Source organism: Neophocaena asiaeorientalis, unplaced genomic scaffold (genome assembly GCF_003031525.2).
Source record: "Neophocaena asiaeorientalis asiaeorientalis breed wild unplaced genomic scaffold, Neophocaena_asiaeorientalis_V1.1 scaffold308, whole genome shotgun sequence".
NCBI classification, from domain to species: Eukaryota; Metazoa; Chordata; class Mammalia; order Artiodactyla; family Phocoenidae; genus Neophocaena; species Neophocaena asiaeorientalis.
The window spans coordinates 5857535-5882143 of record NW_020172768.1 but is presented as its reverse complement, the minus strand read 5'-3'; the positions used below and the strand labels follow the sequence as shown (position 1 = coordinate 5882143).

Below are 24609 nucleotides of genomic sequence, written 5' to 3'. Positions count from 1 at the left end.
TGTCAGTTATTCTGAGTTTAGTAATCTCTCTGACCTGTGTGGCTTGTTCATGGGATCCATTTCTTGCAGCTGTACCTTCCAGCTTCTCTCCATTTGTTGGCTTCAAAGAGAAAACCCAGCAGTGGAAGTTGCTTGGTGAGTAATGCACGTCACCTACCTGTCTTAGTAGGTTCTCTTTCTCTCGTTTTCTCCCCGAGCTTCTTGTGCCTTCCAGTCAGTGTGTGCCAGGAGAATGTTGAAAAAGGCAATATTAAACCTTATTTTGCTCAGTAAAAGAGTCCTTCAAGAAATTCTCAGGGTCTGAGTTCACCCCCGTTGGAGTTGACTGAGGTGGCATTTGCCCTTCAGTTCTGCTGCACTCTGGGGCTGGCTGAATTGAAATCTGTGGGATGTTTTACAATAGCACCTACATTTATGTCAACCATATCTGTGGTTTTAGATTAATTTGTAGTAATATAATTGTTTTTCTTTCCTAAAATGGGTTTTGCTATTGAGGATAATGTGTTGGGCAGCCCTCAGTAAGCTACTTCTAAAGAATAGGTTCTTTTTCTTATAAATTTGTGAAGTTCCACTTACTGTGTAAGTTGTAGTAACATGTACCTGAAATAACTTGGTGATGAGAGGAAGATTCAGTGTTGATTTCCTGTGGAAATGGACAGACCTTTCTCCACTCTGTCCAGTGGTCTATGCAGAGAAACACGGAGAGAAGGTTGTGGAAGTAGTGGATGCGTTCATTGCTCGCAACATGGATTAACCTTCTAGGTGTCAGGCACTGTTAGGTGCCGGGGGTGAGGTAGTGGTTTGTGAGGTAGACAGCGTGCTCCCCTCGTGGAGTTTGTTTGGGGAACAAATACTCATTCGAATGAAGTGACAAACTTAGCCATTCTGTAAGGGAAAAGTGCCGCTAGGGGTGGGCGTTTGTAAGGAGGCATGGGTGTGGCATGCGTGTGGAGTCCGGGAGGGCCTTCCTGGGGAAGGTCGTTTGAGCAGCGGTCTTAACAACGACTAGGGATGAGCCAGGCAGGCGGAGGGGAGGCGGCTCCCCATGGGGGGAGCCGTGTGGGTCAGTGACTCAGGGATGGTTCCCACGGAGATCACACAGGCCTGCGCAGAGAGGGTGTTGCACCTGCGTAGAGAGGCTGCATGAGTTCGGGAGCTTTAGGTGGTAGAAGCCGGAGGATGTGGTTGTGGGTTGGGTGTGGCGCGTGAAGGAAGAGGGCAGTCAGGTGTCACTTCTGCTGGATTTGTACCCGGCGGATGGGGTCCGCCGTCGACGCGGGCAGCTGGGGAGGACGCCCGGGCCGGGGTGGGTGAGGCGCGGGAGTGTCGTCGTGCACGTGCTGCCCTGAGCTGCCTGTGGGGTGTTGAAATGGACACGTGAAGTAGGCAGTGGGTTTAGAGTCCAGACCCACAGTCAGGGTAGAAGGCTGTGGGCACATGTGCCGTGAGCGAAGTCAAAGGCATGGGGAGAGTGAGGAGGAAAGAGGGCCTTGGGCTAAGCCTTGATGAGCTCCGAGGTGGCGGAGGCTGAGTGGGGACACGGGAGAGGCAGTGACCGCAGAGTCAGGCGGAAGCTGTGGGGTCCGAGAGTCAGGAGGTGGGGAGTGGTCATTAACCTTCATTGTTCCTAAGGTTCAGGAAGGTCGAGACTGCATTTGTGGGCATGGAAGAAATGATGGCTCCCTTGGAGGAGTGATTCCTTAGTGGGGTGATGCCGGTTGTGGGCAGAGGTGAGCTGAGGCCGCTCGTGAGGCTGGCTGCAGCTCTTCCCGCCTGTCCGGCTGGTGGCGGAGAATCGGCTGGGGGAGGCTGCCCTAATAGGACCAGGTAATAAGTGTCTCAAGCCTGTGGGCCAGATTCTTTCTGCTGTGGCTACTCAACTCTACCCTGTGCACGGCAGCCAGAGACAGGGTGTAAACAAACGGCCACAAAACTTTGTTTCCAGAAGTGGTTTGCTGACCTTCACGTACACCGCAGAGGTCTGCACGTGCTACCGATCAGGTCCCCTTTCCTGCAGGCAGGAAAACGTTTCCCAGTCCCCCTGGTTAAAGAGACAGTGAGTGTGGACAGCGCTTTCTAGAGGTTTGGTGGCGGAGGGGAGCAGAGGAAGCGGGGCTCGTGGCCAGGAGAGGACTTAAGTGTCGGTGGAGAGGGACAGGAGAGGAGGGGACACCTGTCATAGGGTGAATTTTTGGGGGCAGGGGCCGGGCTCAGGTGGCAGAAGGCAGCACATCTGTCCGGGTGGAGGAGGAGCCGTGGCTGCTGGGTCGCGCCGTGGGGAGTTGAGGGGGTGGGTCTGTGGCCTTCCTGTGGGAGGTGGGAGGCCTGCTGTGCGCGGGAAGGGCGATGGAGAAGGGGGGCAGTTGCTGTCCAGCGGGCAGGGAGGCCGGCTAGTGCGGGGCTCGCGGGCAGATTGAGGGCCAGTGACGGTGGCTGTCCGCTCATAGATAGAGGTGTTCTCTGCCTGTCTCTGGGCCTTGTCTCCGGCAGCCGGCAGCTGCCCGAGTGGAGAGTATGGCTGGTTTAGGACGTGAGCTTTGCTCGACGGAAGTGATGCAGAGACGGAAGGGACAGGTGTTAGGTATTGCTGTGTTGCTCGGCTTGTCGTTGAAGTGACGGGCGTGGGCCCTCGCCGAGTGGGGGAAGTGTGAAGGGAGGGGCTGAGGGGGCCGGAAAGTGGGGTGTCTGGACCAGCAGTGCGGTGGAGACCAGGTAACGTTTTGGTGGGCGAGGGTAGACGGCGGGGAGGGGAGGGGAGGGGAGGCTGCTGCGGCCAGAGAGCAGGATGCGGGGTTAGTTGAAGGTTCCCAGTCCTGGCCGTGTGCTGCCGCCAGTTGGGAAGCTTTTTAAAAGCGCTGGTACCTGGGCCTTACCCACAGGGGTTCTGATTGATTGGTTGAGTGGGGCCCAAGCCTTGGCATTTTTAAAAGTTTCCAGGTGATTCTTAGGCATAGCCAGGGTTGAGAAACTGGATTAGGCATTTTGAAGAGTCCCATTTGGGGGAATGACAAGGTCCAGTTGTGATAGTGGGAGTGAGAGGCTGGAGTGGGGGGAGGAGGCCCTGAGGTCACGCGACTGAGGAGTTAGGGTGCTGGCTGGACTGTCCATACGGATGTCCATCCAGACCCTTCAAGTTAATCCAGCAAGGTGAGTGTTTAATCCCTTCCAGTTAATTTCAAGGTAATTTCTGTGAGTGGTGTCAGACAGGGGTCCAGTTTCATTCTGCCTGTGGATGTCCAGGCAGACGGGTATTGTGTGTACAGGACTGTCGCTATAGGTCCAGATGTAGATACAGCAAGTAAGGAGGAAGTGGCATCCTTAGGTCATATCCTTAGATCATATTATTATTTTTTGCCTTTTTGTTCTAATAGGCCAGTCCCAAGATAATGAAAAGGAGTTAGCTGCACTCTTCCAGCTGTGGCTGGAAACTAAAGACCAGGCCTTCTGTAAGGTATGGTTGTTGAGAACTCCCAGCTTTCTCGTGCTGGGCTTCCAGAACCCTGAGTTAGCCAGAATCCTTCAGTCCATTTACCTGTTACTGCTTTCCTTTTCTCCAGCAAGAAAATGAAGACAGCTCAGATGCCACAACGCCTGTTCCTCGGGTGTGAGTATAGTACCCTAACGGAGGATGGTGCCCCAAGAGAGCATCATCTGAGTACTGCCCTGGTTGTGCTGACACATCCTTGTATGTTAGAGCCAGAGTGGGCTTGAGATGCCGGGATCCACTGGTCCTTATCTGCCTCAGCCTCGCTAAGAGGCAGCACGCTCCCAGCAGTAGAAGTGTTTTCCCCATGAGTCTCTGAGGAGGTGGGATCCACCTGTAGGTGCATGCTTTTCCCCGGTCCCCCCTTCAGTTCCCGCTGGAGAATGGGTTATCCAGCCCATCTTCCTCATTTTACCTACAAAGAAAGGGAGGTGTGAGGTTAAGTGACAGGACCCAGGCTGGGATTTAGGTCTCGACCTCGTCCTGAGCCTTTGTATCTCTCATGTGACTGTTTCCAGTCTGTCATGGTCCCTTTTCTTTCTCCCCAGCTTTGTGGAGATATAATTGACAAAGCATGGTGTAAGTTTAAGGTGTACGGTGTATTGATTTTATTTATATATATATATATATACACACACATATATGTACATATATATAGTGAAGTGATTACCACAGTAAGGGTAGTTAACCCATCCGTCACCTTACATAATTACCAGTTCTTTTTCTGTAGGGAAAACATTTAAGATCTTTCTTAGCAACATTCAAGTGTATGATGCAGTATTGTTGACTGTAGTCACCATGCTATTTGTTAGATCCATAGAACTTTCTATAACTTTAACCAGTGTCTGCCCATTTCCCCCATCCCCTGGTAACTGCCATTCTAGGCTCTGTTTCTGTGAGTTACGCTTCTTTTAGGTTCCATGTGTAAGTGAGATCGTACAGTGTTTGTCTTTCACTGACTTATTTCACTAAGCATAATACCCTCTAGATCCATCCATGTTGTTGCAAATGGCAGAATTTCCTACATTTTTTAATGACTGAATAACATTCCGCTGTGTGTGTGTGTGTGTGTGTGTGTGTGTGTGTGTGTGTGTACACACAAACATTTTCTTTATCCATTCCTCCATTGGTGGACACTTATCTCTCACAATTGTTTCCATGTCTTGGCTATTGTAAATAATGCAGTGAACATGGGGGTACAGGTATCTCTTTGAGATAGTGCTTTCATTTCCTTTGGAAATATTCCCAGAGGTAAGATTGCTGGATCATGTGGTAGTTCTGTTTTCAGTTTTCTGAGGAACGTCCATACTACTTTCCCTGACGGCTACACCAGTTTGCATTCCCACCATAGTGCACAAGGGTTTCCTTTTCTCTGCATCCTCGCCAACACTTGTTATTTCTTGTCTTTCTGGTAATAGGTACTCCAATGGATGTGAAGTGATATTTCATTGTGGTTTTGATTTGTATTTCCTTGATGATTAGTGATGTTGAGCACCTTTTTGTGTACCTGTTGGTCATTTGTGTATCTTTAGAAAAATGTCTGTTCAGGTCCTTTGCCCGTTTTTTAATTGGATTATTTGGGTATTTTGTTTTTGAGTTGTAGGAGTCCCTTAAATATTTTGGATATTAACCTCTTACACATGTATGTTTTGCAAATATTATCTGCTATTCTGTAGGTTGCCTTTTCATTTTGTTGATGGTTTTCTTTGCATAGAAGCTTTTTTTAAAAAATAAATTTATTTAATTTTTGGCTGCGTTGGGTCTTCATTGCTGTGCACAGGCTTTCTCTAGTTGCGGCGAGTGGGGGCTACTCTTTGTTGCGGGGCACAGGCTTCTCGTTGCGGTGGCTTCTCTTGTTGTGGAGCACGGGCTCTAGGCACACGGGCTTCAGTAGTTGGGGCACACAGGCTCAGTGTTGTGGCTTGCGGGCTCTAGAGCGCAGGCTCAGTAGTTGTGCCGCACGGGCTTAACTGCCCCGAGGCATGTGGGATCTTCCTGGACCAGGGCTTGAATCCGTGTCCCCTGCATTGGCAGGTGAATTCTTAACCACTGTGCCACCAGAGAAGGCCCCTGTACAGAAGCTTTTCTTTGAGGTAGTCCTACTTGTTTATTTTTGCTTTTGTTGCTTGTGCTTTTGGTGTCGTCTCCAAAAAATCATTGCCAAGATCATTGTGCAGGAGCTTCTTCCCGATATTTTCTTCTAGGAGGTTTAGTTTCAGGTGTTACGTTGAAGTGTAATCCATTTCAAGTTAATTTTTGTGAATGGTTTAAGGTAGGGGCCCAGTTTCATTCTTCTGCTTGTGGTTGTCCAGTTTTCCCAGCATTGTTTATTGAAGAGGCTGTTCTTTCCTCATTGAGTATTCTTGGCTCCATTTGCCAAGTATTAGTTGACCATATATGCAGTGGTTTATTTCTTGGCTCTCAGTTCTGTCCCACTGGTTTATGTGTCTATTTTTATGAGAGTACCATACTATTTTGATTACTGTGACTTTGTAACATAGTTTGAAATCAGCATGTGTGATGTTTCCAGCTTTGTTCTTTCTCAGGATTGCTTTGGCTGTTTGGGGTCTTTTGTGGTTCCATACAAATTTTAGGATTGTTTTCTTCTATTTCTGTGAAAAAAGTCATTGGAATTTTCATAGGGATTTCATTAATCTATAGATATCTTTGGGTGATATGGGCATTTTAACAGTATTCTTCCAATCCTTGAACATAGAGTATCTTTTTACTTGTGTCTTCTTCAATTTCTTTAATCAAAGTCTTGTAGTTTTCAGTGTAGAGATCTTCCACCTCCTTGGTTAAACGTATTCTAAGAGTTTTATTGCTTTGATGCTGTTGTATAGCTCTTTAGTTAGATTCCTGAACACCAGTACTCAGGACCAACCTGGAACTGGCAGAACCATTGCCTTACATAATAGAACTCAATTTCTTTTTTTCTTTTCTTTTTGTTTTTGGCTGCACTGCGTGGCTTATGGGAGCTTAGATCGCCAACCAGGGATCGAACCCAGGCCCCGGCATTGAAAATGCAGAGTCCTAACCACTGAACCACCGGGGAATTCCCTGATCTCACTTACTTGGTACTTTTGCCTAGGAAGCAGAAAAACCACGCTTGTCATCGTACAAATTTGAAGTCCTTTGTTCCTCTAAAGCTGAATTCTTTGTTACCTTTAGATTAGGCTTACTTAGCAACAGTACTGAAAACAGTAGGTAAAACATGACGTCAGTTTCTTTCCCACCTACCCAGTACCTTTCTGGACTTCTAAGAATCAAGTAATTTTGCAAATACCAGCAGGAGCTACTTGGCAGGATTTGGAAAGTGGACTTCTGACCTTTGCAAGATAAGAGCACTAATGAACAAATAGAGCACTCGTGTTGCAAAGGATGTGGTTCTGGGTGCTGGAGAGGGGGCGATGGACCCAGTGGTTTGGGGTGCTGGAGAAGGGGTGATGGACCCAAAGGTCTTTGTGTTCCAGAAGAACTGACTATGTGGTGCGGCCCAGCACGGGAGAGGAGAAGCGAGTTTTTCAGGAGCAGGTAAGAAAAAGCTGGAACCCGGTGTAAATCTCTGTATCTGTGAGGCCATGAGGTGAGAAGCTCTGAGCCTGACTGTCCTTGAGTCCAAATTCTTGGAAGCAACTCACACCCTTAACCTTGCTATTCCGTGGGTTGGGATTGCTTTTGGGGGCAGAGCTGGTGTGAGGAAGGGAACGAAAAATGGTCTGGTGGTTTTTCTTCAGATACAAGACAACACATTTACCTCCTGATCCGTTCGCTAGTGACTGGCGTTTGGGGACCATCCTTCCCCCACTGTGGCCGGCTCAGTGTTCCTAGTGGAATAGCCTGTTTGCTTTTTGCTTTAATGTCTCCGGGCTGACCCCTTCCTGTACGGGGTGGCTAGAGAGAGCCCCTGTGACTGACTCAGGAGCCTCGGCCCTTCTTTTGGCAGGAGCGTTACCGGTACAGCCAGCCCCACAAGGCATTCACCTTCCGCATGCATGGCTTCGAGTCCGTGGTGGGGCCCGTGAAGGGCGTGTTCGACAAGGAGACATCGCTCAACAAGGCGCGGGAACACTCCCTGCTGCGCTCCGACCGGCCAGCCTACGTCACCATCCTGTCCCTGGGTGCGTGCCTCCGTCTTCTTCCCCCCCCCCTCCGCCCCCATTGCAAAGGCTGGAGGGTCAGCGTAGCTTCAGGAAGCTTTGCAGTTGGGGACGTGGAAGGAGGGATTCTGCCCCAGAGATCTACACAGAATCCGTGTTTCCTCCCTGGGGTCTGGGCTCATGTTTACCTTCCTTCAGGAACTGTTCACGGGCTGCTAAACAGTTAGCTTAGGTGTCGGAATTTGCTTCCTCCAGGCTAGGATTCCTTCAAAGGTGACGTTTTTAACCTTTTTTGTGCCACAGATTGCTGGCAGTCTGGTAAACTCTGGACCCCTTCTCAGAATTAAGTTTTTAAATGCCTAAAATAAGATGCACAGAGTTACAAAAGAAACCAGTCATATTGAAATTGTTATCAGAATATTAAAACAGATTTATGGTGCAGAAATGTATGTTTTTGGGCTTCCCTGGTGGCGCAGTGGTTGAGAGTCCGCCTGCCGATGCGGGGGACGTGGGTTCGTGCCCCGGTCCGGGAAGATCCCACGTGCCGCAGAGCAGCTGGGCCCGTGAGCCATGGCCGCTGAACCTGCGCGTCTGGAGCCTGTACTCCGCAACGGGAGAGGACACAACAGTGAGAGGCCCACGTACCACAAAAAAAAAAAAAAAAAAAAAAAGACAAGATCTAGTGGCAGGTCTTCTAACTCCTCTAGTTCCCAGCTAGTGATGAGTGGAAATAATATTTTGGGTTGTCCACAGCAGCTGTGCTGTGATAAGAAAATGTCTGATTTCCATTACAGCATCATGGCACTGCCATCATATGGTTGGCAACATATGCCAACAGAGGTTATGCCAACCTTGGTTCACAATGGAGGGAAATGCTGAATTTCAGTTCCAGTTGTAACTTTTTTCTGCCTGAGTTCCTGGGCGCACTGAACTCTCAGGGCTCCTGGGTCTTCAGCCTCGGCTGGAAGTGTGGAGGGTGTGGGAGAAGCTGCCTGCAGAGGGCCATGTCCACCTGCTGGTCAGCGGGTGGGGGACAGCTCTCCTGGGGAGCCCTGCTGACGCTCGGACTTTGCTGTTTCTGGTGTCAGTTCGCGACGCGGCGGCCCGGCTGCCCAACGGGGAGGGCACGCGGGCGGAGATCTGCGAGCTGCTCAAGGACTCCCAGTTCCTGGCTCCAGACGTCACCAGCACTCAGGTAGGAGGGGAAGGGCTGCTCGTGTTTTGTTCCAGGATGGATTTAAGGGAGCTTACAAGGAGATACAAGATAGAATAACGTAAAAAAAAAAAAAAGAAAAACAACTGATGGGGAATTCCCTGGTGGTCCAGTGGTTAGGACCCAGCACTTTCACTGCTGAGGGTCCAGGTTCAGTCCCTGATCGGGGACCTAAGATCCTGCAAGCCGTGCGGCGCAGCCAAAAAAAAAAAAAACTGATGGAGAGGAAAGGAGGCCGTCTTGAGAAGGGAAAGCAGTGCTGCCCCTCGACCTTGCCATTGGCGAGGCTCTCCTTCTCTCAGCTCACCATCTTCAGGGCACAGCACCTCCATCTCTCAGGACTCGTAGTTTCTTGTTTTGCCGAGTGATGGGGTTAGCCATTGGGAGGTAGGATGTGTGTGTTAGCTGTGCCTCTCACCCAGGGATTTTCCCCGAGTCTGAGCCTGCGTGGTCCTTCCTCCTCTTTGTCCTGGGTCTCAGGTGAATACAGTGGTGAGTGGTGCCCTGGATCGGCTGCATTACGAGAAGGACCCGTGTGTGAAGTACGACATCGGACGGAAGTTGTGGATCTACCTGCATCGGGACCGGAGTGAGGAAGAGTTCGGTGTGTGCCCAGCCAGCTGAGGGCTGCCTCTGCCCTCCTGCCCCAGCTCCACTCCTTCTCATTGGCATGCGGGCAGGACAGAGCTGTAGAGGCGGGTTAGCGCCCTGGCTCTTGGTAAGACCACCCTCCATACTGTGCTGAGGTTAAGCTGTTGCTGAAGCTTCCCACTCTTGTCCACAGAGCGGATCCACCAGGCCCAAGCGGCTGCAGCTAAAGCCAGGAAAGCCCTTCAGCAAAAACCCAAGCCCCCATCCAAGGTGGTAAGTGACCTCGTGGGATGGCGGCAGAGGGGCTGTGGCATCCCCGTGGGCCTTGCTCATGCCCGCGTCCGTGCGCTCCCTGTCCTTGTGTAGAAGTCCAGCAGCAAGGAGGGTTCGGTGAAGGTCCTCGGCGCTGGCCCTTCCGAGCAGAGCCAGCTGAGCCTCAGCGACTTTCTGCCCGCCACGCCCATCTCCCCCCCGCCTGTGCCGTCAGTGAACAAAAGTGGCCCCACGACTGTCTCGGAACCCGTGAAATCCACTTCAGGGTGAGCGCTTCCATTTCCTCTCCAGCTTTCTCCCTCCAGGGTTCTTTTGAATCCGTGTCCTAAGTTGTCTGTGTTGTTTCCCTGTGTGTTCTTTACAGTGTTCTTCTCGTGTCTTCGCCAACGATGCCACAGCTGGGAACCATGCTCTCCCCGGCGTCCAGCCAGACTCCACCGAGTTCTCAGGCTGCTGCCCGTGTCGTGAGCCACTCCGGCTCGGCTGGACTCCCCCAAGTGCGGGTGGTGGCCCAGCCCAGCCTTCCTGCTGTGACTCAGTCAGCGGGGCCGGCACCGACGCTGCCACAGATGACAGCAGGACCACAGATTCGTGTGCCGGCCACGGCCGTGCAGGCCAAAGGCGGGCCCCAGGTAAGGAGGGACGGGGCCCAGGGGCCGGGGTGATGAGTCTGCCAGGCAGTCTGGGTCAGGACCCAGGACCCAGGACCCAGGTTACTGCTGCTGACGATGGTGTTTATCACAACAGCTCATTTAATGTTCAAAGCCTGGTAAGCAAGTTACCAGTTTTGTTTTATTGAATACGTGTCGGGAATCAGAACTTTGGGAAGTTTAGTGATTTATGCAGGATTGTGACATCAGGACCCTGGTAGATAGAGGTGGGATGTGAATCCAGGCCTGTGATTCTAGGTCTCAGGCTCCTTCCCTTGTGCCTCTAGGCTTAGCCAGGCCACTAACTGCTGTGCTTTAGACGAGGGTCTCCTGCCTCAGGTCCCTCTGCTGTAAAAGGGGTATAACGTTTGCCCTCAGTTTGTAGGGGTGAAATGAGATGTTAAATGAGAAAGTATTCCTGAAAGTTAAGATGTTCTACCTAAGGGTAAGAACTCCGCACTGTTCATTTTAGAGGGTAGTGCGCCCTTGGCATTGTTAGATTAGAAGCCCTCTTACAGGAACGCTTCCTGGGTGGTGACAGGTGGAGACCACTCCACGTGCTGGTCTGCGGCTTAGTGTCTAATTAAGCTCTTGCTCTCCTGCCCTGAACTAGACAGTAATGGCCACCGTTCCAGTCAAAGCTCAGACTGCGGCGGCCACCGTGCAGCGACCGGGGCCGGCGGGGCTCACAGTGACAAGTCTCCCTGCCACAGTCAACCCTGCGAGCAAGCCGGCCACCAGTTCTCCTGGGGGCTCTGCTCCAAGCACCCCCGCGGCTGCCGTCATTCAGAACGTCACAGGACAGAACATTATCAAGCAGGTAGGTGCACGGCTGTCCAGGTGGGTCTGACTCCTTTGTCTAGAATCAAAGGATAGTTGGAGATCTTAGTGGCTTGTGACCTTTGATCCTTAGTTCGTAGGTATTTCAAGCGTGAGTTTCCAGCAAGGGCAGTGCAAGCTTGGTAGGTGCCAAAGAGGTTTTTTTTTTTTCCTGTTTCTTTCCATGTAATTCAGCATTAAGTAGCTGAGTTTCTTGATTTGGAGTAGACTCTTCATGAATTTACTTAGCTAAAACCCTATAGAATAACTTGAATGTCATTCTCATAACACCACAGGGCAGGCACTTTTGTTATCCCTGTTTTACTGTTGAAGAAATGGGACCACTAATGATGAAGCAACGTTATTTTTTTCATCAGATGTTTATTGGGTGCTTTTTGTGTGCCGGCCACTGTGCAGGGTGTTGGGGGCTGAGTCTGTGCATCACCTAGACCAGGCCCCTGCATTTCTAAGGCTCCTAGTGTTATAGAGAACACCTCTCTAGGGAGAAGGCTTGTGAGAGTGGTGAGCAAGGCTGGAGAGTGTGCGGAACCGTGCTTGTCCGGGGTCAGGCATCCCAGGCATGGGAACAGCACGTGAAAAGGCCTCGAGTTGGGAATGTTTGAGGAACGACAGGAACGCTGTTGGAGTCTCCGTGAGCAAGTGCGCAGGTGTTAGAAGGCGAGGTTGCCAGTGGTTAAGTCACGTCAGACTTTGCTTTTAATTTAAATGTGATGGGAGCCATCGGAAGATTGTGAGCCAGGATGACTTGACCTAGTTTACATTTAAAGAAGTCTAAAGTCCATTCCACTGCTTTTGCGTGGAATGGACTTTAGGGGCCAAGGGTGGAAGCAGGGAAGCCAGTTGGGAGGGAGTTGCAGCCGTGCAGGTGGGCGGTTGGCTGGGCTTCGAGCAAGGGCCTGGCGGTAGAGCAGTGTGATTTCCTGGTGGTTTGAGGACAGGGTCAGGAATGACCCTGTGGCTCTTGGCTTGAGTGACTGGGTGGGCGGTACTGTCATTCACTGAGACAGAAGGAAACACTGTGGTGTGGAGACCAAGACAGGCTGAGAGGAAAGTGTGCTCACAAAGTCCGTAGCAGCACCAGGCGTGTGAAGGGCAGTGAGACGAGGCCTGAGAAGTGACCACTCAGTGGACATGGATAGTGAGTGAACTCGACTGATGGCATGAGTGGTCCAGTAGAGGGGGGACGGCTCACGAGACACAGAGTCCCCCGCCTAGAAGGATCGCACCTGTTTGCACGTGGACATTGGCCGTAGGTAGGAGTTGGTATGTGAACCTGGGAAGTCTGGCCCCGGGGCTCATGCCCTTTAGTGCCGGGCCCTGCTGCTACCTCAAAGTGGAGGTCGGCACAACAGTGAGGCGTTTTTGAGACTGTAGGGGAAATGCTAGTGTGTGTTATAATATTTACAGGTGATTATGTGGTGATGATAGGGGATTACTTTTACATTTAGAAGTCCTCTTCTAGGTTAGAGACATGTAGGAGTCCAGTCGGCCCTCTCCTTCCTTGGGTTCTGCCTCCACGGGTTCAACCAACCACTGACGGAATTTTGATTTTGAACCCGCAGGTGCGGAGGGCCGACTGCCCTGTGCCATTTTATGTCAGGGACTTAGGCAGCCCGGGATGCCCAGGGACCAATGTGTTGATCAGCAAAACGATACTTATTGGTTTACTTTAAAATATTCCAACTCGTCCCTCCCCCCACCCCAGCTCCCTGAAGAGTGGGGAAAGATAGATAAAATTGGCCAAGTGATAACTTTTGAAATTGTGTTATGGGTGCATGGATTTGTTAGACTGTTTTCTGCTTTGGCAAATGTCTTCCATTTTTCAAAAGAGCAAGTTAGAAAAATACATGAGACCCACATTTCCCGCAGTGGAGGTTCCCCCAGTCACGCTCTGGAAGCATCTCAGCCTCGTGAACGCATTTGTCAGTGCTGTTCTTCCCCTCCAGGTGGCAATCACTGGGCAGCTCGGCGTGAAGCCCCAGACGGGCAGCAGCATCCCTCTCACAGCCACTAACTTCCGTATCCAGGGCAAGGACGTGCTGCGGCTACCGCCCTCCTCCATCACCACGGACGCCAAAGGCCAGACTGTTCTGCGGATCACTCCAGACATGATGGCCACGTTGGCCAAGTCCCAGGTCACCACAGTCAAACTGACCCAGGACCTGTTTGGGACAGGCAGCGGCCCCACAGGCAAAGGCATCTCCGCTACCTTACACGTCACTTCCAACCCAGTCCACCCAGCTGACAGCCCTGCCAAGGCCAGTCCAGCCAGTGCCCCCTCATCCACTCCACCAGGGACCACCGTAGTCAAAGTGACTCCTGACCTCAAGCCAACAGAAGCCTCGAGTTCAGCTTTTCGCTTGATGCCAGCGCTTGGCGTGAGTGTGGCTGACCAGAAGGGGAAAAACACAGTGGCCTCATCTGAAGCCAAACCAGCCGCCACCATCCGCATCGTGCAGGGCCTGGGGGTGATGCCCCCCAAAGCAGGCCCGACCATCACGGTCGCAGCCCATGCCAAGCAAGGGCCCTCCGTGGCCAGTGGGTCTGGAACTGTCCATACGTCCGCGGTGTCCTTGCCCAGTGTGAACGCTGCCGTGTCCAAGACTGTGGCCGTGGCTTCTGGAGCTTCCAGCACCCCCATCAGCATCGGGACGGGAGCCCCTGCTGTGCGGCAGGTCCCTGTCAGCACCACGGTTGTTTCCACGTCCCAGGCTGTGAGTAATATTGGTGGTGGAGACCAGCCCTTCTGCTTGGGAAGCTTCTCTTGTTGGGAGTCTGTCTCCTCCTCTGACCCAAACAGGCTTATTTACTAAAATACTTTGCTGTTTAATTCTGAGACAAATTTACGAAAGTGTAGCATGGGCATATGTTCTCATAAAAGTAAAACAGTGCAGGGGATATTCGTGTGCATATGGCTGATTCACTTTGTTATATAGCAGAAACTAACACAACGTTGTGAAGCAACTCTACTCCAATAAAGATGTTATAAAAATAAAAAGTAAAACAGTGCAGAGGTACACGGAGTAAGTATGAAGTCCTCTTACCACCTCCGATTCTCCTTTCGTGAGGCTCATCACTCGTCGTGTTTTGGCATTTATCCTCCTAGTTCTTTTTCTGAGCATTGTCGTATATATTTACGTGGTTTTAAAATCCCTCTGAGAGACCTCAGTCTGTGATTTGCTTTATTTAAATATTTTAAAATGTGTCTTGGGCCTCATTCCAGATCCTACGATACTTAGTATCTTGTTAAAAACCATTGCTACAGTGCCTGTTTGTGTATGTGAACATGTATCAGTATTTCAGGAGCAGAGGTTCCCGGCATGGGTCGGGGAGGTACACATTGAAAGTTCTGATACTCCAGTTGTATTAGCAGAAAGGCCACACCAGCCTACACTCCCCCCATCAGCTAGTTTCCTGTTTCCCTCGTACCCTAACCTCGTGCTGGATATCCTGTTTTTTTAAACTTTATGTCCCTATCTTACTAGTAAAAAGAGAGTTCTTTTTCTGTTTCCTGGATCTTTAGTGAGGATGGGCAGCCATTCGTCCAGAGGTTGGCATGGGCTCTCCAGGGGTGAATCAATCTTTGCCGGTTTTCTTCTGGGGTATTTGGCCTTTTCGTATTGTGTGAGCCGGCACCAGCCTTTGTATCTTCTGCATGTTAGTTCTTGTATGTGTAGAAAATATTTTCTTCCAGTCTGGCAAATTTTTAACCTTGCACGTGAAGCCTTTTGCTCTGCAGGTATTTTATCTGATGAGATCCATCAACATTTTCTTTTACGGCTCCTAGGTTTCGTGTCTTGTGCCTTTCTTACTCCAGGGTTATAAAGATGTCAGCCCTCATTTTCGTAAAATATTTTTAGAGTTTAAAAAAAGTGTAATTGAGAAATCCATTTGAAATATATTTTTGTGAATGGCATGTGGTATAGGTCTCATATTTTTCAAATTATTCCAACATCAATGACTAGTATATCTCGTCCCCACTAGCTTGAGGGTACTACCTTTATCATAAACCAAATTTCCATATCAACAGGTGTGTTTCTGGGTGCATGTGTTTATTCTTCGACCTCTAGATAAGGGGCACTGTTCTGTATGGTGGGTGCATCTGGACAGTATAAAATACAGTTTACTTTTCTAAGCAGGCAATATAGTAAAACCTTACTAATTTGGATAAAATCCAGAGGATTAGTGGGAGGAAGGAGGACCTACATGGTAGTAAAGCCAACCAGCCAACCCTGAAGTGCAGTGTCGCTTTAAAGGAAATGTTTGTTTAGGTTCTCGTATCAGAGAAGTTAAAATAAGAAAGCAAGGAGACAGTGCTTACTTGATGCACTTTTGTTTCTCTTGAGTCCTTCTGAAACAGAAAGGTGAATCCAGCGGTATCTACCCTGTTGTCATCAATCAGGGTCACTGTAACTGGAGAGCATTTGGTGGGGCAGGAAGTACTGAGTGGTGCTGCCTGTCTGTCTGTCTAGGCAGCTGGTAGGCTAGTTCATGGAGGGACACGAGTTGGTGGACGGCTGGTCTGAAGCGGTCTTGTTCTCAACACTAGGGATTCTTAGGACGACAATACAACCCTAGTAGGTTCCCTTGGAGGCCCCATCTGGCCGTGTTCTCTTGCCCACTGACATCTTTCCGTGCTTTCTAAGGGGCTGCAGTTGAGCTCAGCTGTGGAGATCACTGTGGTGCCCTGGTATACAGTTTTCCTCCTGAATGCCTGGCTTCTTTAGAACCAGCTTGCCTGTGGGAAATGTTGATTCCTTTTCTTTGCATCTTGTTAGCTGCCCCTCTTGAATCATTTTTTTAAAGTTGTATGTACACAGGATCCTACTGTATATAAATTTTATCATCCACCAAGGGTTAAAAACCAGGCAACCTACAAATGGGCTAGTGTAGTGGCCGAACCCCAGCCATCATGAAATCCCAAAGATACCAGGTCTTTCCAGCTCCTTTTGTCTTCCTCTGGGCCTTCTTATTAGCTGTGGGTTGGACTTTTCATGTGGTTGAGTTTATTACTGGTGTCTGCTGACTAACCTCCCTTACCTCTGGGAGAAGCAGAGCACTCGGGGAATGTGTCCTGCTGTGTGCTCCCCAGCAGTGCGCCTGCTCGAGGGGAGCAGCAGTTATGCACCTGCTGTATTCACTCCTGAGTGCCTCTGTCCTTGCTCAGTTCCTCCGCCTGGCTGTGTCCCCGGTGTTGGGGGTACGTGGATGAGTAAGACCCTCCCCTCTGGGAGCTCAGGCTCATACTGTGCCTGAGGGGACACACGCTTTCCTTGGTGGTTCGGGCACATGTCTTGCCCCGATGACGGCAGGTGTGTGCGGCTGCTCTGCTTCCTGAGGCAGGAGAGAGGAGGCTCATGGCAGCTGGGTGGCACTGGGTGATGTTGGGTGACACTGCGTGGCGGTCTTTTCTTCCATTCCGTAAACCCAGTTGCTTTTTCTCTCTAGGGGAAGCTGCCTACGCGGATCACAGTTCCACTCTCTGTCATTAGCCAGCCCATGAAGGGCAAGGGTGTGGTCACAGCCCCCATCATCAAAGGCAACCTTGGAGCCAAGTAAGTGCTGTAGAGGGTTGGGCGGGCGGCAGTGGGGGGACACCTAGACATGCAGGGGAAGGCGGCTGGTTTCCCGGGCTCCTTTGTTGTGCTCAGCAGTGAGTCTCGAGCACCCCGCATTGTTTTAGGTGCTGTGGATACAGCAGTGATTAAAACAGACAGAAGTTGGTGCTGCCTTCAGGCTTATACTGTAGGGTGAGTGGGGAGAGGAATAGTGAGTTAAAGTACTGTGTGGCCGGTGACGTGCTCTAGGGAAAGCAAGGGGGAGGGCACAGGCGGAGCTGGATGGGGGTGGTGGGTGTGACATAGCTGGGGGCAGTCCCCAGCATGGGCGTTAGGGAAGGCCTCGCCTCAATGTCTGAGCCCTGGGCTGTGATGGCTCAGAGGTGAGGGCCTCCTGGGGGCCTGGGTGTCTCGTGGCTCTGACTCAGATCGGGATGGAGGGCATGAGGAGATGAGTCTGCTGCTCCCAGGGTGGCTGCCTCGGCAGGGCTGGGTTTCTGGTCAGGAGTGCACACCTGCTGGGGCCCCGTCCGTTACTCCTGCTGGTCGCGGAGCAGATACAGGGCCATTTCATCCAAAGCACCGGGAGCCTTTGGCCTTGCTCTCTTCTCTGACACGGGAAGCATAGAAGCTGGGAGAAAGGTGGTCTCGGCAGCCGTTTCCATTTCAGTCCAGAGTGCCGGGGTTTTCCGCTGGCCCCAGACCTGGCCCCATGCTGGCCCGGCCCGGCCGTGCCTCACTCGTGCTTCCCCTCCGCAGCCTTGGCGGGCTGGGCCGCAACATCATCCTCACCACCATGCCAGCAGGCACGAAGCTCATTGCCGGCAACAAGCCGGTTAGTTTCCTCACCGCCCAGCAGTTGCAGCAGCTCCAGCAGCAGGGTCAGGCCACACAGGTGAGGTCCGGGCACCCGTTGCGCGTGTCGGGCTGCCCTCCTGCCCTGTGCTGCTCGTCCTCAGCTGACGGGCCGCGGGCAGTCTGCCGACCAGACACTCTTTCTGCAAACAGGTGCGCATCCAGACTGTCCCCGCGTCCCACCTTCAACAAGGAACAGCTTCTGGTTCCTCCAAAGCCGTCTCCACGGTCGTCGTGACCACGGCCCCATCTCCTAAACAGGCACCTGAACAGCAGTGATTCTCAGGGAGGAAGACGGTGGCCGCAAAAGCCACACCCGGTCGGCCTTCTGGCTGAAAGGGAGGAGTGGGTGGTGCATCACCCCCTGGGCACGTCTGCCTGAGAAAGGCCAGCGGAGGGACCATGGCGGCCCGGCTGCTGCTCGGCGGGGAGTGCGCTGCGCCAGGTGCGCTGGGGTTCCGAGGTCTGTTCTGTCTGGTCCAGGAGAAGCTTCTCTGGTGGGGTCGTGTGAGCGCGCCGTGGCCGCACAAGCCCAGCTGTTTCCTGGAGCGAGGCTCTGAGGATGGGCAGACGGCGAGAAGGTGTGCAGACGGCAGACGAGGCTTGTGCTGTGCGGGGTTTATTTAGCTCTGGTCTTCTCTGTGGCTGGTGGTTTAGTTAGGAGCTCTGTGTCCAGACGTTTTTATGTAACTTATTTTTTTAGAGAATATCTTGTACATCCTTATCAAGTAGAAACCTGGGCTTAGCTTGCCCCCTCCCCCTCAACTGATTATTTATTCTTTTGACCAGAATGAGAGAAGAGCAAGATTCTTAGTAAGTTGGAGGCTGACTTGATCTCTGCATGGTAACAGAGAGGCCGTGAGGTCGGGGAGAAACATGGGAAGTGAGGTCACGTGGGCCCCTGAAATGGGATTAGTCTGGCGGCCCCTCTTAAAGACGGGCTGTCAGGATCTTGACTGTGGTCCATACCGTCACCTGCAGACTTAGACCCCCTTATCGAGCGTGTCCCCACGCGAGTCCAGGGCCAGCGGACAGAGCAGGCAGACGCCAGCAGAGGTGCTGCTTTTGCAGCACAGGCTTTATTGCAGTTCAGAGGTGATGTGTTTTGCTTTGTTCCGGAGCAAGAGTCAGCAAGCCATGCCCCTTGGGCTGGCTACCCGGTTTTGTAAATAAAGCTTTATTGAAACACAGCCCGTGCCCATTCATTTATGTACTGCCTGTGGCTGCTTTCAGTTAGAAGGCAGAACTGAGTAGTTGTCATAGAGACCGCACGGCCTCAAGCCTGAAATGTCACCTATTAAGTAGAACTTTGCTCACTTCTGCTCCAGAGTAGAGGTGGGGAGAAGGGGTAGGGGGTGGGTGCAGCCACGAGGCAGCACCATCCACAGAGGAGGTGGGTCTGGGTTTACAGTCATTTGCTCCTGGCTGCTTCACGGTTCTCAGCCTCCCTCGAGCTATAGGCAGAACTCAGAATATTTTAAAATGTAATTAAAAGCACTGATTATTGACAGTATATGCCTCTTTCGTATTGGAGCAGGGGTTGGGTGGTGAAGCTTTTCTGTAACGACAGGACTTCCCTGTCTTTTTTGAAAGTATCCAGATTATTAAAAATGTATCCCTAACTCATGGAAATTCAGTGATGATCTTTGACGGGGTCTCTGAGGAAGTGGAGTTGGAGGGCAAAGAATTGGAGTGGCCTCCTTTGGAGGGGTTGCTGGGTGGAATCTGAGTGATCAGGCAAGTTGCAGTGGTGCAGAGAAAGAGTGGCTCACTGGGTACACAGACATTTGATTCGTAAAGCAGTTCGGTAAAATAGACATGACCATCTGTGTTCTAACTGTGAGAAAATCCAAGCCTGAGTTGAAGTTAAAGAGAACCAAGCTGCGAGTGCAGTCTTTTAATTCAGGTGCCCTTTCTGCTGCCTTCCTGTGGGGACGTGGCTGTGATGTGTCCTGGTGAGACGTGGGGACCGTCCGGAGCTGGGAGTGGTAAGCCTGGATTATAAAGAGCAGAGGTGAATTGGCGGGGGTGAGATTGAGCTTTTGGTGGGTGGTAGAAGGCTGGCGCAGAAATAAGATTGGTAATGGGGAGAGGCGGAGACTGCAGGGAAGGAAAGACTGGTTTTTGACCTGAGTGGAGGAGAGCACGTCTGCATGGCATTATTTCCTTGAGCACATGTCACGTGAAAAGCCCGTGTGCCGGTTTCCAAACGAGAAAGAGGTGGAAACTTGAGGGATCCTGGCTCTGGCATTTACTGCTGGTTAAAACAAACCCCTTTTGAATTTACTTAACAAATGATTTCATCATTTGTTCAGCCTCAACCCTAAGCTCCACTCTTATTTGCTGAAGTCACTTGACTCTGCCTGTCCCCTTGGTGCGCGCAGATATTTACATCCTAGCCCGCGGGTTAGTTTCAGGATGCTGGTGGTAAGTGTGACCTGGTGCTTCCTGCCCAGCCTGCCCTTGGGTCCCAGAGGATGGCACCCCCTGCCGGAGCTGCTTGGGTGACACCACCGGCATTTGCACCAGGCATGGTTCCTTGCGTGCAGACCTCAGGGGTCTTGTAGAGACATGGTAGCTGGTGGGTGTTTTGTGGGGAACAATTCCAGAAGAACCTGGTTCAGAGGCTCAGAGGCTAGTGAAATTATTCAGACCATGTATCTGAGACTAGATTTGGTGAATGGCATTGTGATCGGCTTGTACTTTGTCACCACATCTGAGAATATTTATGCAGGTTGATCACTTCCATGAAGGTATACCAAACAGTGCTGTGTCAGGTGCATCAGAACAAACTGTAATATTTTGTGTCTGACCGTCACATCTCAACCCCTCACTGTCTAGAAAATGCTGTACGTCCTTAAAGTGTTCTGTCCCCTCCCCACTTTTAAAATCTAAAGTGGAGGGCTTCTCTGGTGGCGCAGTGGTCGAGAGTCCGCCTACCGATGCAGGGGACACAGGTTCGTGCCCCGGTCTGGGGGGATCCCACGTGCCGTGGAGCGGCTGGGCCCGTGAGCCATGGATGCTAAGCCTGCGCGTCCCGACCCTGTGCTCCGCGACGGGAGAGGCCACAGCAGGGAGAGGCCCACGTACCGCCAAAAAAAAAAAAAAAAAAAAAAAAAAAATCTCAAATGGAGAGCTTTACTGTGAAAGTAAACGTGCGACTGTGTTCCTTCTTCCACCTCCAGCCCCTGAGGCAGGAACATGTTTTACGTTAGTGGCCGACAGTAGAACTTGCTGGATGGAACATGCTTCATTCGCGACTTGCTAAGTGAACATTTGGGTTCCTACTCAGCAGGCAGGCCAAAGTGGGTCCTGAAAGGGGGCTCCCGGGTTCTCTTCTCAAAATTCAGTGTCTTCAAGTAGCTCATTCTTAATCCCTAAGATGTGGCTTCGACCCTGAGATGCTGGCTGACGGTGGGAGGTTGCCCTTCGTGTAAGTACAGCATTCCTTCCAAAGAGCATACGTGCTTCACACAGCTGATCTCTGCCATGTCGGTGTGAAGTAGCGGAGGGCATAGCGGGAGAGAAGCTGCCCTCTGAGTCCTACTTGAAGGCTGGCTTTAGGACTTCGTGGTTGTGTGGCCTTAGGCTGATCCGGTTCTCTGAAGAGCCCTGATGTTCTTGCAGTACAGGTGGTTGTGAGAGTCAAACGAGATAGAAAGCAGTTTAAGGTCTGGGAAATACTGTACAAATGAATGGCACTGTGGGTCCCTGTGACCTTTCAGATTTGTCCTAACCCACTTTTATCAGTTTACAGAGCTTGATTAACCGTCCACGTTCTTTCGTACTCTCACTGTCTTTGTGCCTGGATTCTCTGTTCCTGGAATGTGCTTTTCTGTAGGGCACCCCCCAAACACACACCTTCTCCTTCCCTCCTTCGTTTCCCATGGTATCTGTACTTACCCCTTAGGGCACCAGTCACCGTGCACATAACTGCTTATATCTCTCCCTTTAGACTGTGAATTCTTTGCTGGACACATATTTCGTTAATCCGTACAACCATTTCAGTGCTGGTGCAAAGTAGATGATTAATAAATATTTGTTGAACGAAACGTAAAGAAAAAAAAAGAACAGGTCCAGAACCAAGATTCGAGTGTCAAGACTTTATGTCACTAGTTCAAGATTCACGTCCTCTGCAGGATTCTTACCTTTTGCTTTCAGCTATGTTGAAATTCAAGGCCTTCCATAACCTGACATTTCTTTCTCCACCTCATTATAGAGGTTTCCTGTCAGCACCCTCTTACTAGGGTACTTTTGAGAAGTCAGAATATCTGGGCTCCAGCTCTCAGCTGGACCACTCACTAGCTTCTGATTTAACCAAAAAAATCACCTTTGGCCCAACTTCATCACTTACCAACAGTGAGTGGTATTGCAGTATTCCGGAACATTATGATTAGTTAGGAGATGCTTAGCGAGTCATATTTAAAAATACCAAAGCTCGTGAATTATTTTACTTTACAAAATACGGATTAGAATTATATCTCTAAAATAAAGGCTCTGTCATTCACCTTCTGATAAGAAAGTACCTGCCTTCTTGAGGGAAAAAGGGCTAAATTATCAAAAGCAGTAAATTCTGCTGGATTCATATTCTGAATTCACCCATGAGGTCACTTCCTGTTCTGAAACTTTCAGAGTCTGAGTTCTCTTCACACTGAGACACAAATAAAGGCTGGCTTCGTCTTTCTCTACAAAGTATACCACAGCAGCAGAGACTTCAGTTGGTTAAATGAGCAGGTGCAAATATACAGACCCTTGAGAGTGGATCACAATGGGGGTTTCAGTGAAGGAAGGGAGCTGCCCCACTGACCACCAGCTGTGCCCCCAGAGGACACTCCGTCCTCCGTTGGTGACCGATGGCCGCCCTAGTCCTCATCAGAGCCGCTCAGGAGGGCCTTCTGGCAGGTGTGATCTGACTTCAGCTTGTGAATCCCAATGATTTCTCTGTCTCCAGGCCTCTTTACCCGTGTCAGGAAGCTGTAACGGGGAGACAATAATTGCAGATGGCGTGAGCCCCAGGTTGCCTCATTCCCTCACCCGAGGCTGCGAAGGCGCCCGCTGGCCTCAGAGCGTGTTTATGTCTCTGTCAACACTGTGGTGCGTCACCTGCATCTCCGATTCCTCAGGCAGCGCTCTTTGGTGGTGAGAGGACTCCCAGTCACTTACAGGTCAGTGATGTGGCTGAGACTCGAGACTCAACTTAGTTCCCCTGCCCCACAATTTGCTGATTCCCTGACCGGGCAGTAGAACTCAGAGAGACCATGGCCTGCTTTCCCTTCTGTTTGGTCTGTGTGGAACTCTCTCTGGGTGAACTCTGTCTCTTTGGGTAGGGAAATCAGGAACTAGGAAAGAACAGGGGGGGCTCTGACGACACAGAACTAGCAGGACCGGGTGTGCAGTGGTTAAAGAGCTGGGCTCTGCCGTTTACCCCTTGGGTGACCTCGATCCAGTTAGCCTTTGGAAGCCTTGGTTTCCCCGTCTATAAACATCACGTGCATCCTTTGTAAAGTGAGCGTTAAGTGGGGTAATTTACACACTTTAAGTGCTGACCACAGTGCTGGGACACAGTCAGTGCCTAGGAATTACTAGCTACTCTGGTAACCTCGGGAGAGCGAGCGCTGTCGCGAGCGCTTGCTGCTGTGGTGTCTTACCTGACCGTCACATGTCCCTGGGAAGTAGGGCAAAACCAGGAATAAGGTGTTGGGCTCTGAATGAACCAGGGACACAGCAGGGACTGCGGTTCGGTACTGATGGCCTAATGCAGAGTTTTTCCTTTCAAACTACGGACTTAAAATCCATCAGAACTGAGTTTGAAACCTGGGTCTGTGAGGTCGCCGTGACCAGACAGACGGTCCTTTAACTTCTCAGACTTCGTCAGCCTCACGTGCAGGCATAGAGTGCCTTGCACAGAGCTTGGCATATAGTTGGCCCTCATTAGGTGGTAGACGTTAGCACTGCTTAGTTATGAAGGGTGGGGCGTGGAGGTAAAAAGGATGCAATGTAATACATTTCGGGGACGGGGCAGGTCAGGACAAACTTGGCAAAAGTCATCTTCTCTTGGACATACCAGTAAACCAGCGAGTAGCTGATGGCCACAATGCAGAGGGCGGCCAAGTAGTGCCAGCAGAAGCACATGGTGATGAACATGATGTTGGCGTCATCCTTCTGGTCCCATTCGGGTGCTCCAAAAAGCGGGAACAGCACAAACCCGATCTGGTGGATTACACAGAGAAGCCAGCCTTGTCATTAGGTGGGCCTGAGAAGCCCCCTAGCCTCCTGTGGCTGCCAGAGTGTCTGTCGTTGCCCAGACAACTCATTCCCCATGCCTCTGTTAGCATCGAACAACCTCTGCACAGGAAATTGCTCTGTTAGCTCTGGTTTTAGGTAGCCTTACTTAAAATTTCAGGGCCCACGTTTCAGATGAACAGTTTTAAGCAAGTAGAGGCTGTAAGTGGTGTCAGTAACTCTGCTGGGAAGGGCAGGCAGGTAAATAAATCCTCAGCCTGCTCGCTACCTGTGCTCTGTTGATGAAGCTTGTTTATGTGTCAGCAGGATATCGATGGCTAAAGTCACGTAGGTCAGGGGTGGGCGTGGGCAGAGAAGTGGCTTCTCACCCCCTTCGAGTGGTGTGTCGGTGCTGCATCTCCTGGATGCGCTCGGCGGGCCTGCTTCGTCCTTGCACCAGGTGAGGAGCCTGGTTTTGAATAATTACCTGCCAGAACCAGGTGCCCTGAAGGATAACGAGGCTGGTGCGGAAGAGTTCCAGCACGATGTTGTCCCGGAGGATCACTTCCAAGGTGAGGCTGACAGCCCCTGCGAACACGGCGCACAGCAGGAGCGAGTGGATGTGCTGGTCCAGCGGTGGCCGGTGGTGGACATGGTGGTACAAGAGGAAGCCTGTGTGGAGCAGGGGTTGCTGTCGGGCCCGCCCCCGCCCCAGGGGGTCCGTTCCCAGCTTCAGCCTGACTAGGAAGTGTCTGTCTGGCACTTAGGAAGTCAGTTTATGCGATGCAGGGTGTGTGTGTGTGTGTGTGTGTGTGTGTGTGTG

At 51.2% G+C, this 24609-nt stretch overlaps 2 protein-coding genes across 4 annotated transcripts in view; one reads left to right on the top strand and one right to left on the bottom strand.

Moving 5' to 3' along the window:
• Positions 1-18754, top strand: part of NFRKB (nuclear factor related to kappaB binding protein) — a 33583-nt gene extending 14829 nt beyond the window's left edge. Inside the window, exons 12-26 of one of the 2 annotated variants that reach the window (XM_024740754.1) lie at positions 70-135; positions 3372-3451; positions 3558-3604; positions 6961-7018; positions 7431-7605; positions 8673-8779; positions 9278-9401; positions 9582-9661; positions 9755-9927; positions 10026-10293; positions 10925-11131; positions 13098-13865; positions 16600-16706; positions 17469-17604; positions 17718-18754. In XM_024740754.1, the coding sequence (XP_024596522.1) occupies positions 70-135; positions 3372-3451; positions 3558-3604; positions 6961-7018; positions 7431-7605; positions 8673-8779; positions 9278-9401; positions 9582-9661; positions 9755-9927; positions 10026-10293; positions 10925-11131; positions 13098-13865; positions 16600-16706; positions 17469-17604; positions 17718-17843 (2522 nt within the window). In that variant the 3' untranslated portion in view covers positions 17844-18754. Of the gene's footprint in view, positions 1-69; positions 136-3371; positions 3452-3557; positions 3605-6957; positions 7019-7430; positions 7606-8672; positions 8780-9277; positions 9402-9581; positions 9662-9754; positions 9928-10025; positions 10294-10924; positions 11132-13097; positions 13866-16599; positions 16707-17468; positions 17605-17717 lie in introns of both variants that reach the window. The other variant, XM_024740753.1, reaches the window with a different exon arrangement.
• Positions 18755-21652: 2898 nt separating this feature from the next.
• TMEM45B (transmembrane protein 45B) overlaps positions 21653-24609 on the bottom strand; it is a 27710-nt gene continuing 24753 nt past the window's right edge. For both annotated transcript variants that reach the window (XM_024740789.1, XM_024740788.1), the window contains 3 exons: positions 24274-24458; positions 23629-23774; positions 21653-22538 (listed from right to left, as the gene is read on the bottom strand). In XM_024740789.1, coding sequence (XP_024596557.1) covers positions 22427-22538; positions 23629-23774; positions 24274-24458 — 443 coding nt within the window. In that variant the 3' untranslated portion in view covers positions 21653-22426. The remainder of the gene's footprint in view (positions 22539-23628; positions 23775-24273; positions 24459-24609) is intronic.